Source organism: Eptesicus fuscus, chromosome 8 (assembly GCF_027574615.1).
Source record: "Eptesicus fuscus isolate TK198812 chromosome 8, DD_ASM_mEF_20220401, whole genome shotgun sequence".
NCBI lineage: Eukaryota > Metazoa > Chordata > Mammalia > Chiroptera > Vespertilionidae > Eptesicus > Eptesicus fuscus.
The window spans coordinates 17,451,795-17,464,351 of NC_072480.1; the positions used below are offsets into that span (position 1 = coordinate 17,451,795).

The following is a 12,557-nucleotide window of genomic DNA, read 5'->3' on the forward strand; positions in this document are numbered from 1 at the left end:
ATTCATAATTGCCTAAACTTGGAAGTAAGTTAGATGTCAGTAGGTGAATGGATAAACTACGGTACATCCAAACAATGGAATATTATTCAGGGCTAAAGAGAAATGAGCTATTAAGCCATGAAAAGGCATGGAGGAGTCTTAAAGGAACATTACTAAGTGAAAGAAGCAAATTCTGAAAGGGCTACACACACACTGTACAATTCCAACTCTATGACCTTCTGATACAACTACGGGGACAGTAAAAAGATCAGAGGTTAATAGGGAGGAATGAACAGGGGAGCAAGTGTATTCACTTATCACAGGATTTTAGAGCCGTAAAAATACTGTGTGATACATAAGTGAATACATATCATTAGACATTCGTCCAAACCCATAGGATATACAGCACCAGGAGTGAACCCTAATGTAAACTACGGGCTTTGGGTGATGATGATGTGCCAATGGAAGCTCAGCAATTTTAACAAGTGTGCCCTCTGGTGGGGTCTATTGATGGGAGCGAGTACACATGCGTGAGGTGGATGTATATGTGAAACCTTTGTAACTTCCTCTCAATTTTGCAGTAAACCTAAAACTGCTTTAAAAAAAAAAAAAAAACACGAAAGAAAAAGGCAGAGCAGCGCCGTGTTAACTGGACCCAGCCTCCTCTCGCCTTTATTACTGCTCTGAGTTTAGGAAGGCCGATCGTTCTGCTCAACAGGCACGAGCTAGTGGGTGAAGGCAGGCGAGGAAACTAAAGGCAGGAGGTTTTCTTCTGCCGAATACGCTGTGCCCCCAGCTCGGTGCCCCTGCGCGCCTTGGCGGCCTCAGACCCTGGGGGGCTTCTTGGGGTCCTTGTTCTTGCCCGGCATGAAGGCGTACAGCTCCTCGATGAGCATCTCCATGCGGGCGGTGACCTCGGTCACCGTGTCGATGACCAGCTTCTGCTGCAGCTTCAGCTTGTTGTTCTCCCACAGCGCCTTGTTCTCCTCCTGGAACAGCCGGTGCTCCTCGCGCAGCACGTGCAGGGCGCGGTTCTCCTCCTGCAGGAGCCGGTTCTCCTCGCGCAGGACCTGCAGGCTCTGGTTCTCCACCCGCAGGGCCTGCAGCGCCTGGTTCATCTCCCGCAGCAGCTCCAGGGGCTGGCTGCCGTCCGCCAGGCCCGCGGCCGCCTTGCTCTCCTCCTCCCGGGAGGAGCCCGCCAGGTTGCTGACCATCTCGCGCAGGGCGCGCAGCGTCTTGGCGTCGTCCTGCGGGCTCGCCGGCCCCTTGGGCTCCTCGAAGGGGGAGAGGCCCGCGCCCGCGTCCGGCAGCAGCCCGGGGCCGTGCGGCTCCTCGAGGGGCGAGGGGGCCGGGTTGCTCTCCTCCGCGGGGCCGGTCTTCTCCTCGGCCGGGGCCCAGTAGGCCTTCCGCTGCTCCAGCAGCTGCTGCAGGGCGCGGTTCTCCTCGCGGAGGAGCCGCAGGGCGCTGTTCTCCTTGCTGCGGCGCCCCTGCAGCGCCGGCTCCTTCTTGGCCGCCTCCTGGGCCGCGCTGTCCTTGCGCAGCAGCGGCGACGCGGCCCGGCTGTCCTCGCGGCCCGGCGAGAGCTTCCGCTCCTCCCAGAAGACCTGCAGGATCTTGTTCTCCTTGCGGAGGGTCTTGTTCTCCTCGCGCAGCGCGCGGTTCTCCTCCCGCAGGCACTTGTTCTCGTCCTGCAGCAGGTACTCCTTGGCCAGCCGCTTGTGGTGCAGCTTGTGGTGGAAGGACGACGAGGGGGAGAAGTAGGGCGACTGCAGGCGGCAGTTCTCGTTCACCCACCGCCCGTCCTGGAACACGAACATCTCGTCGCTGAGCTGCACGCGGGGAGGGTTGTAGTCCAGCTCGAGGTCCGCCTGGGAGGTGGGGCGCTCCATGGGGTCCAGGGGCACCGAGGAGAAGCGGTTGAGCGGGTAGGAGTGCTGGCTGACCACCCGGCGGCCCGGCCTGGGCAGGGCGGCCTGCCTGGGGCAGCGCGGGCTGGAGTACAAGCTGTGGAGCCTCAGGAAGGGCTCGGCCGTGCCCCTCTGCGGAGAGAAGGGGGGCCCAGAGTTAGTGGCGGGGCGGACACACCCCAGGCTGGCTGACACCCCGCGCTAACCCCCGGCTGAGAGTCTGGCCTGGCTCGGCCACGCAGTAGGCGCTTCTGCACCTGGCCTCTTGGGGTCCCCACAAGGGAAGGCGGTTGATCCTCATTCCTCCCCGCAGTGCTGTTCTGTGAAATTTCCGAGAACACGGAGTTATGAATACTGAACCATGACTACCGGGAGAAATACAAGGTTAGGTTCCCGAGAGCCTCTGGTCACATTTTCATCCACCAGTCAGCACATCACCTTTGTGTAAGGTGACCAGATTTTAACATTGGTAAAGCGGGACACCATTGACAGGGGTGGGGGGTGGGGGGCGGTTCTTGATTAAAAATTTGGTCTATATTGTAATCGCTTTTGGTTTTTTTAATAAAAGGAAATTCACTTCTTAGATCATCGTTGAATTTGCATCCTCTTTTCTTACTCATTATGTTAAAATTCTAAAAAAACTAATTTAAAATTATATTATAAATTATTATATACATATTGCTTAAAAACACAGTAAGTAGGTACATAATTACATGAACATATTTTATTGTTAGTTTATAAATTAAATTAATTTGACTGTTATAAAGTAACTATATTTTAAAAATTATTTTAATAATCCTATATTTCTTTCTAAATAATAATACTAACTTGTATTATTTTTCCTCTGAATTTGCCTTAACGTTAAGTCGTAATTCTCACTTTCAAGGCCGGCGCTAGACTTTTTGCCGCCACTATAAAATATAAATAATACGAGTACTGTCTGCTAAATTCAAGAAAATTTATGTATTTATGAAATAAATAAATAAATAAATTACTTACCTAAATTATCTGAATAGCTGATTTGTAATGACATCACTTGTTTAACTAGCTTACTAGCACACAGTACGATGTGTATCGTCTGAGAGACAGTTACAAAATGTTTTCGTCGTTGCCAATCCCAAAACATGCCATTGTTCATTAAGTCCAAACAATGGTGGTCGAATTCTAACAACTGATCAACAATGCGAACTTTGATAAGCAGTTCTCGATAATCAGCTCTCAACAATTATTTGTTATTATTAAAGTTTAACATTATAAAATTAACAAAAATAATATAAAACTCACATCCTGGCTAAATAGCCACATGGCCGCCGAAAACCTTATATTCCCTTCCCGTTCTCCCGCCGTTCCCTAGCTTGTCGTGCATTCTTTCCAAAAATCGGGACTTTTTTAAAACGCCGCAGGACGCGGGACAAATTGTTAAAAATCGGGACGTCTGGTCACCTTACCTTTGTGTCTGTTGAAAGACACCTTGTGTAATATGTATTGTTGATTCATTAACGTTGAGCTCTGATGACAGCACTGTAACTCACGCCTGAACCAGGTTTGCCTGTTTTCAATGTGAGACACATCCCTGCCTCTTGTGCTGGGGAAGACTAGACAGCACTTCAACATTACGCTTGAGGGCGATTTTCGGCAGTGAAATCACCAACCAAAAGCACGAAAATGTGAAAAACCGGGTACTAAATAAGCTGTGAAATAAACACTATTTCACAGTAGAAGAGCTGACACAAGAAGGCTCCTCAACTGAGAACGTCTGCGTCAGGTAACTCAAATGTTTCCTCACTCTGTGCATGTCCCTGGTTGGCCGAGGAAGTGCCGTGAGTACTGATTTGGGGTTACAAAAAAAATTTAGTGAAAAAAAATAGGCAAATTTACAAACATGGAATTCACCAATAATGAGAGTCACGGTTCTGCCGCTGATTCGCACGTGAAACGAAGAGCGCTCCACTCTCTCTGAGACCCAGATTTTTCACTAGTAACAACAAGGCTGTCAAACTCCATGATCTCAAATCAGGCACCTTCCAACACTGAAAGTCAGTGAAATGTGCCTGAAAAATGGAAATAACGCGTGCCCTGCTTGGTTCACAACACTTTGTGAGGACTGAATGAGATAAGGAGTGCAAAAGTGATTTTAAAGCTGCCAGGTGGCACAGCAGTGTAAGGTGTTATCAGGAAAAGGAGGCTTCACTAATGGAAGACTTCTGAGATGTATTCAAAAAGTGGTGAACAGGTGGAATGCGTCCTGGAGAAGATGCAGCAACCGCAGCAATACATTTAAATAAAAATATGGTCATGATGTTTACTTCTGAATACACTGAAAACATTTCACCCAAGTACATTGCAATGCTCTCCAAATATAAATTCCTTATTTCTTAGGTTACTTTCACTATTTTACAGATAGAGAAGATAGAAAATAAGTCAGGTTATACACTATATTTATATAGTGTGTATTTGTATATCTCTAAACATATACTGTGTGTGTGTGTGTGTGTGTAGAGATAATCTGCACAGTGTATAAGGTTGGTTAGAATTCCTTAAGACCCAATGAGCTAGACAAATAGAAGCACAGTTCTATTCCATTAACTTTACAATAAGCACATCATTAACTTTGTAAGGATGTGCTTAATCTTCCAGATAGTGAGGGTGTGAGGACATTCTGTAATCACATCCTTATTTGCTTTAAATAAATCCAGCCTCCATGGTTTTTATATTTCTCAACTGGGAAAGCACATTGGCTCCTGTGGCTGAACCTATGATCAGAATGAACCTCATGGTGGATAGTCCACACCAGGTCCTTGTAAATTTAAGGTCCTTTGATCTAGATTTCTGGAAAGATTAGCCACGGTTGACAAGGAGTACAACTGGAGAGGTCCTCTCCATCCTCAAACCAGAAACAATGCAAGGCTCCATCTCAGCAGCGTCTTACTCTAGCCTATCTTATTATGGAAAATGCTGTTTTAGCCAAGGGTGTGTATCCCAATCCTGAAAAGGAAGGGAAGAAGGAAACAAATATTGAGCCTCAGTTTTGTGCTAGGCCCTGAGCTAAGCATTCTATCTACCGAATTTCCTCACAACACTGAATTTAAAAGGTGTTATTAGTATTCCCATTTTACAGATGGAGAAACTGAAACTTAGATATGTTAAATAACCTGTATCAGTTCACTTGCTAATCCACAAACCCAGTTCTGGTTCCCTGGACTTATATGTGTGAGGAATACACATGGGGATCGCCATGGATTTATCAAAGGATTTGCAGTATTTTGGGGGTCAACACACTTTTTCCTTACCTTTTCATTATAGAAAATTTCAAACATACATAAAAAGATAAAGAGAATAATCTAATAATTATTAGATGTGTACATTGTTTCATGTACCCATCACCTAGCTTCAGTAATTATTAAATTGAGGCCAAAATAGTTTCATATATCCCATCAGCCAATTCCACAACCACTCCCTTGTCACTGGATTGTTTTAAAGCAGAGTGTAGACATTCTCATTTTATCCATAAATACATCAATGTGTATCTTTTAAACAAAATCATTATACCATTATCATCCTTTTAAAATTTAGCAATAATTTCTTAATATCAGCAAATACTGAGTCCACGTTCAAATTTCCCTAATTGTCTTATTTCCTTTTTAGGATTGTTTGATTTCAATCAGAGAGGTAGTCTTCTTGATCTAAGTGAATGTCCAAAGAGAAATGTATAATGTTTATACCTGTTCAGAGAATCCCTGTTGGCCTTTAAACCATCCTATTCAGCTGCCATTATTCTATATTCACTTTCTGAACTGAGTAATCAATGAATTTTTTATTGTCCCCTCAACAGAAATGCACTAAATAAAAACTTAACGTATAGTGATGGATCCAGAGCTATGGATAATCTGGTATCTGGGTCCTTATCTTTATGCACGCCATCAGGCGGCCTTAGTCACATCCTCTCACCTGCCGACCGTGGTTTCCACTTCAGTATAATGAAGGGTTGGTGGCATTACCTCTAAATACCCTTTTAGTCTAACTTTCTCTGGGTCCACAGATCCATGTTTGTGAAAGGGTACCACAATGCCCCCAGCAGAATTCTTTTACCAACCTAGTTAACATCTTGTCCCCTCCCTTAAATGGTCAACACTTCCTAACAAGACCCTGTTGCCTTCTCTGTTCTATGCCCACCACTCCTGATCCAGAAAATGTTGATGGACTAATAGGTTCCTTTACTTCCTTACCCAGAAGACCAAATTATCCCCTTATAACTGAGTCCTAATATCTTTCCTTCTATCTCCAGACAGGACCAAGAAAGAAATCAAATCCACTACTGACTCATGGCCTAGTCTTTAAAAACATCTTCACTTTAGCCTCATCTACCCAAGAATGTTAGCCTCATCTACCCAAGAATGTTAGCCTCATCTACCCAAGAATGTAGCCTCATCTACCCAAGAATGTTAGCCTCATCTACCCAAGATGAGGCTAAAGTAAAGCAGCATCTTTTCTATTTCTGAAAGTGAGAAGATACTAAATATACAGGCATTTCAGATATGCCAAGAGTCCTGATTGAACTTGGGGAAAACATTATGCCAAGACAGATTCTTTCTTTCCCATGATTTTTCCCTGATTGCAATCAGACCAGCTGAACTTAGTCCTCAAATGAAAGCTCTTTCCTGGCCTTGTGAAAACTCCTCACCCTAATCTAGTCCCACTCTGAATGTTATTGCGCCCATTATTCTTCCACATTTATGTTAATGAATCAACTAACATTACTTTAGCATCTGGTCTCAGACCTTTCCCTCAGGGAACTTCCAGTCAATTTAAAAAGTCAGTTATTACCACCAACTATTTTTTGGTGCAAATGAGAGAGGTCCAAGTTCCACAAGCATTAATGCAGGCAGCAAGGAGGGGACCTGGGGCTGGACACCTGGGGAGTCCTGGCTCTGCACTGTGTGGGTGCATGACCTTTTAAAGTCTTTTCATTTCCATGCTTGGATTTCCATGTGTAGAATACATGGATGCTAACATGATTCAGAGCCACCCCGTGTGTGCAGGTTGTACAATGACAAACTCTAGAGGGTGCTATTTACAACTGTTGTTGCAGTGCACAACCTTACTATAAATGCTGCCCCACCGCAGTTTGTTGTAGAATTCAAAATAAAATAATAAAATGGGATATTTTCTTGGTTTATAGTGAGCTACAGATATGCAAGTGTGTACTTTGGTTAGGAAGATAAATTGTTTAGCGTTTCCTTAGAGAAAGATTTATAGAACAAGAACAAGAAAATAATACTTACTGAATGACTATTATATGACAATGTGATCATTGACTTCCACATTCCTATGTAATGTCTTACCAAAGAGCCACCATGGTTCTACCTCAGATCACATAGCCGAGAAGGGGGCAAAGCCATGGTTTAATGCCAGGCTGACTCAAGACGGCATGCTCACCCTAGCTCCGCACAAAGGCCAGATGCTTTAGTTTGCATCTGTTGATATAATTACTTTGCAGTGCTTCTCTTATGTTCTGTCCTGTCTTCTCCCTAGGTGAATAAATTGCAACTCCCTAAGACAATGACCTGTCCCTTTTCTTTTTTTACATCCTTAGTCCTGGAAATTAGAACAGCACATTTCATATACAGTGGAGGCGTAATGAGTCCTTGCTAATCAAACCAAAATTCAATGAAAGCTAAGGAGGAGATATTAGGTTGAAATATGTGGAACTGTTAACATTGTGCCATTTTTGGCTTACAAAAGTGGTGATTTGTTTGTCTTAATATACTAGTGTATTTGATAAAGCTATGTCCTCATTTCAATTCATATTTTTAAACTGCAGAGCTGTTGCTGCATAATATAAGTGGTGTAACAGTGAAAGTCTCCTTATGTGAATCTCACAAAACTGTAGATTCATCTATGTAGTCTTCATCTGCATACAAATGCCTCGGGCATGCTGGTTGTCCATATCACCATCTTGAACCTATAATCTAATGAATGCAGAGGCCGCAAATTCTCAGTAACTTTGGGCTCAAATGTCCCATATCTTTGAATGCTCTTCAGAAAGTCACTTAGCTACTCTGAATGTCACCTCTAAAATGAACCTAAATGTAGCTGGTCTGCCTATTTCCCTAAGTGTTCTGAGAGGCCAAGAAAGTGGTAGGCAAGCTGTCATAAAGACCAGATGGCCAGGTCTACTTGTAAGGCTTAAACAAAATTCCTGGCCTGTAGCAAATGCTGAATATATTTCTTTACAAAAGGACTTTCCAAAACGTGAGCATTTGTGCTAAGCAAATACATGAGGTACAAAATCCCAGGCCTCCTTAGCCTATGTGTGAAGCCAGCTCCTTCTCAGGAGGTCACCTTGACCAGTGGTCTCACTGGGTTGGTTTCGTAAGCTAAATTATTCTGTCCTTGAGCCCTGACAAAAGATATGAGCCGACAAAAAGCCCCTAGAACATCCCTGAAAGTTCTGCTAAGCCTGGAGGGAAGAGGGTAATTCACAGGTGAATGTAATTGATTTTAATAAATTATAACATTAACAGCAAAGAGGATAAATATGTCATTGTGTATGGTAGTTTCAGCTAATTGCTTAACACAGAATCTCATGAAATCTTCCTTCTAACAGTTGGTTCAAATTGGCAGAGATATCCGTATTGTCAGCAGACTCCATAACTTCCGAAGAACAAGCCCAACCAAATGGGATTGAGAAAAGGCAAGTGGAGGAATGAGGGGGCACTGGAGGATGCTTTCAGAGTATAAATACTTCATTAATGATCTAGTAGTAAACATCCTCATGAAATTCACAGATAGTGCTCAGTTGGGGAAACAGGAATGCCTATGAGAACTGAATCGTTATAAACATATGTACCAAAGGAACCAGGAGGTCAGCTAGCTTGCGCAGGAAATAACACTGATGGCTTGCAACTTAATGTGCTGAAGGGAAATAGATCAGAAAACACAAATATTTAATATGAGGAAGAAAAACTGGAAATCAATAAGACCTGGAAAGACCTAAAGGTGATAACAATTAGTGAGTTATAGGCATTTGCAATGTAATTGAGGAGCCCCAATGCCCAGCATGATTGAGAGCTGGGAGGCCAAAGGCACTGAGACACAGAACTGCTGATGCAATTCCCTTCTAAAACGAATGGACTCAGTTTCAGAATAAAACAGCATATGGCAGATACATGCAGGAAGGTCAGGTGCAAACAGGTAAGATGCAGGGAGATGAAGCACTATCTATAAAAGACAGAGAAGAAGCAGAGGGCTAAGGCATGGCCTGGCCCAGCCAGGTGGCATATGCCCAGCTTGTGGTGTAGCAGAGTGAGTGGGCGTTAACCTGGGTTTAAGCCCCTAACTCCAGCTCTGCTGTTATTAGTAGGGTTCCTGGGATTCCCAGTTCCTGTACTTGTATAATCTCTGCCTCATACTTGCATGGCTCAGGGCTCAACACATGATCAAATCAGTGCTTGGTAGACAGTTCTCCCTCCCCTTGTTAACCACATCAATCCCTTTCCCCAAGCCATGCACCATCTTATTGGGGGAGGTCCAGCGAATTCATTGGTCCCTCTCACAGCCCCGGTGGTGGTACAGTTCAGATAATCTAAACTTATAGATGACCACACCCCTCCCCCAGTGCACCAGCCTAGAGCATCCTGGCAGGTGTCTGAAACTTGGTACGTGGCTTATGTCCCCATGGCAGGTGTACCCATGATGCCATATCTGCCCATAAGGGGCACATGTGCCCAGGCAGCAGGTATCCTCCCATCCATGCACACCTGGACCCCAGCATCAGTGTCAGGTCCTGCAGCACAGGAAGTGGATGGCCCCAGAACAAGCTCGAGTCTTTTGAAACCACTCTCCAGTTCTTTTCTCTTTCTCTCCTCCGCATGCTGGGTTGTTTCTGGGAGGCTGGCAGGGAGAGTTATGCTAGGTTGAAGACTTTCCTAACTCACCATCACATGATCACTATTTCAAACCCTATTCAGGGCCCATGCCCAACCCCATCTTCAAGTTGGCACCCTCCGCCGGTCCCGTAGCAAAACAAACATTGATTTACATGAGCTGAGAACAAACCGAAGGAGCAACACCCACCGTCAGGAGAGTAGTGGCCAACAGACCTGCATAAGTATTTTACGTGGAAAGAATCAAACCTAAAACAAGGTTCCTACAGTTGTGGGAAAGCCATCCTGTCTAATGATCAGGAGGAAGTTAGCTTATGTTCTAAGCTTCATGAGCTGAAACGGAGAAGTAGCTGTTCACTACAGAGTTATAGAACAATGTGAAAACAAATAGCCAGAATGCTTTTTTGTCCTATATTTGTCCTCCTGCTGAACATACTTGCCTAGACTGTTACCGTTACCTCCACCTGTGGAAAGAATGCTGAAGGTTTTCTTTCTAATCTTGTTCTTCTCAAAACATGTAACACAGGTAGTCAATACTGTCCCTCCACACCCCTGGACAGAGGTTTCAGATAGTTACCTCTGCATTGGACTCCTCCACCCTACATTTCAGCCCCTCTGGTTGCACTGCCATGGTCTTCCAACAGGGCCTTAGGTGACTCTGGAGAAGTAAGGTTGCCCCCTTTGTGACATAGCAGCTGTGGACACAATCCATTCAGGAGAACCCCACCAGGGAAACGGCTGCTTAGCAGGAGGAGAACTGAGAACCTCCAGCCTGTCAAGACTTCCTCCTTTCATTGGTCTCTGTTCTGAATCCCTTGTGTCCACCCTTACACTCAGTCTTGGGTGAACAGCAGGCCTTAATTCTCTTGACACTTCCAAATGACCCTCTATCCCAGTGTATGTACTAGGTCTTCTTCTCATGGGTTGAGTTATATGCATTTGATTGCAAGCCCCGGTTCTAATTCTCCTCCAAAAACCCAGAGTGGTGGCACAGGTACCAAAAGACCTAATTTTCAGAAGATTGGCTTATTTCAGAGTGTCATGTGTTAGGGCTGGAAGGTCTTAACAGATCACCTAACCCACCCTCTTCATTCGAGGAATGAGGGACCCAAGACCCACAGTGGCTGAGTGGCCTCCCCAACGCACACAGCTGGTTGGCAGCTGGCACACAACTAAAATCAAGGTCTTGACTACTCTATAGATGTCATCCTATCACATCTTGCTAGAGTTTTGAAAGAGGAGGGGTATACTGGCTAAAACTGATACTTTTCATCCTTCTGTGATTATCCATACCTGAGGTAGAACCACATTGATTGGAATTTCTAGGCTTTCAGATCTGGTATCTCTTTTTCTTGTAAAATGTGGCCTTGAGTGCTGTGGAAAGAGAAAATAAGATGTCTGCTTCCCAGCCCATCATCTGGGCCTCAATCACTCATCTGTAAAACACAGGACTTTCTACTCACTTACTTCCTCTTGCAAATTATGTACTTTATGAAAAACAGTTTGAAAGAACGTGAAGATGATATCTGATAAGGGGCTTTATCAACATCTGAACAAAAATTAAGATATGTATTGTGGTTGGTGTCAAAGCCTTCCAAAAGTCTTTGGAGCAGAGATACCTACTATCTTTCTAAGGTTATTATTTTTATCTCAAGTAAAAAGCCATACCAATGTTAGGTGCCAGGTATAGGTCCTATGCAGAAGTTGGTCACCAAAACACTCAGAACATTCCAGAGGTGACATCACAAAACAATATAGTGCTTTTCAAGGCTCATGGTCTCTGTCTCTGAGCATCTCAGGCAGGAATGAGACATCTGGCAGTCAGAAAAAGCTCACCCTGGTGTGTCCACTTGCCTGGTCAGGGTCAGTGTGACACATAATAGTCCAAACACTAGCCCCCTGTTTGGTCATTTTGGCTGCCATTCGCATCCCTCCTGCTAGGCTGGGCTCAGATCGCTATCCTGTCTTCAGAGGTGGCATTGTCTACTTGTAGTTGGATTACTCAACAAGGAAGAAACCCAAACTGAACTCTTTCCAGACTGAGAAAAAATGAAATGCAGTATGTTTTCTGACTCCAACCAGTTCTCCAATTCTCTGACACCAGCTGGACATCCTGAAATTCCATTCAATTCTAACACAATCTATCTGTAGTTGGAATCGAGTCCCAAAGTTAAAGGCTTGTTCCCACAAAACTGCCCGTAATTCAAATGCCTGGGCCACCAGTATTTCTGACTAACTGACTACATCAGGGATTCCCACAACGCCCTCCTCAGGTTTGATAATTTGATAGAATAGCTCACAGAACTAAAAAAAATAACAACCACACTTTACTTACAATTACTGTTTTATTATAAAAGATGCAGCTTGGGAACAGCCAAATGGAAGAATTGCTTAGGGCAAGATGGAGATAGATGTAAACCTTCCATCCTTATTCACTGGCATGTCAGCCTCTCAGGATCTCCATGCATTCACTGACCTAGAAGCTCTCCAAACCCTGTTGTTTATGCGTTTTTATGGAGGTCCCACCACATGGTCATGATTGATTAAATCATTGATCTTTGGTGATTGAAAATTTCCAGCCCACTCCCATCCCCTTTTCCAGAGGTGGGGCTCAGGGGGCTGAAAGTATCCACCCTCTCACCACATAGCTGATTCATCTGGCAATCAGCTCCAATCCCAAAGCTATCTAGGGGCCTCACCAGGAGTCACCTCTTAGCATACACTTATGTGCTCCAAGGGGCTCCTTATGAATAATAAAAGACACATCTATCACCCAGGATATTTT

General features: G+C 44.5%; 1 protein-coding gene across 3 annotated transcripts; it reads right to left on the reverse strand.

The window, feature by feature from the left end:
- Positions 1-624: 624 nt before the first annotated feature.
- On the reverse strand, positions 625-11,576 carry CBY2 (chibby family member 2). 3 transcript variants are annotated; one of them, XM_008145563.3, is made up of 3 exons: positions 11,441-11,576; positions 11,066-11,146; positions 625-2,018 (listed from the first exon to the last, which is right to left on the reverse strand). In XM_008145563.3, exons 1-3 carry the CDS (start codon positions 11,513-11,515, stop codon positions 804-806), a joined length of 1,371 nt encoding a protein of 456 aa, XP_008143785.1. In that variant the 5' UTR covers positions 11,516-11,576; the 3' UTR covers positions 625-803. The 3 variants fall into 3 exon arrangements, with proteins under 3 accessions (XP_008143785.1, XP_008143786.1, XP_028007453.1); XM_008145564.3 differs by lacking the exon at positions 11,066-11,146; XM_028151652.2 differs by lacking the exons at positions 11,066-11,146; positions 11,441-11,576 and adding an exon at positions 10,350-10,451.
- Positions 11,577-12,557: the final 981 nt, after the last annotated feature.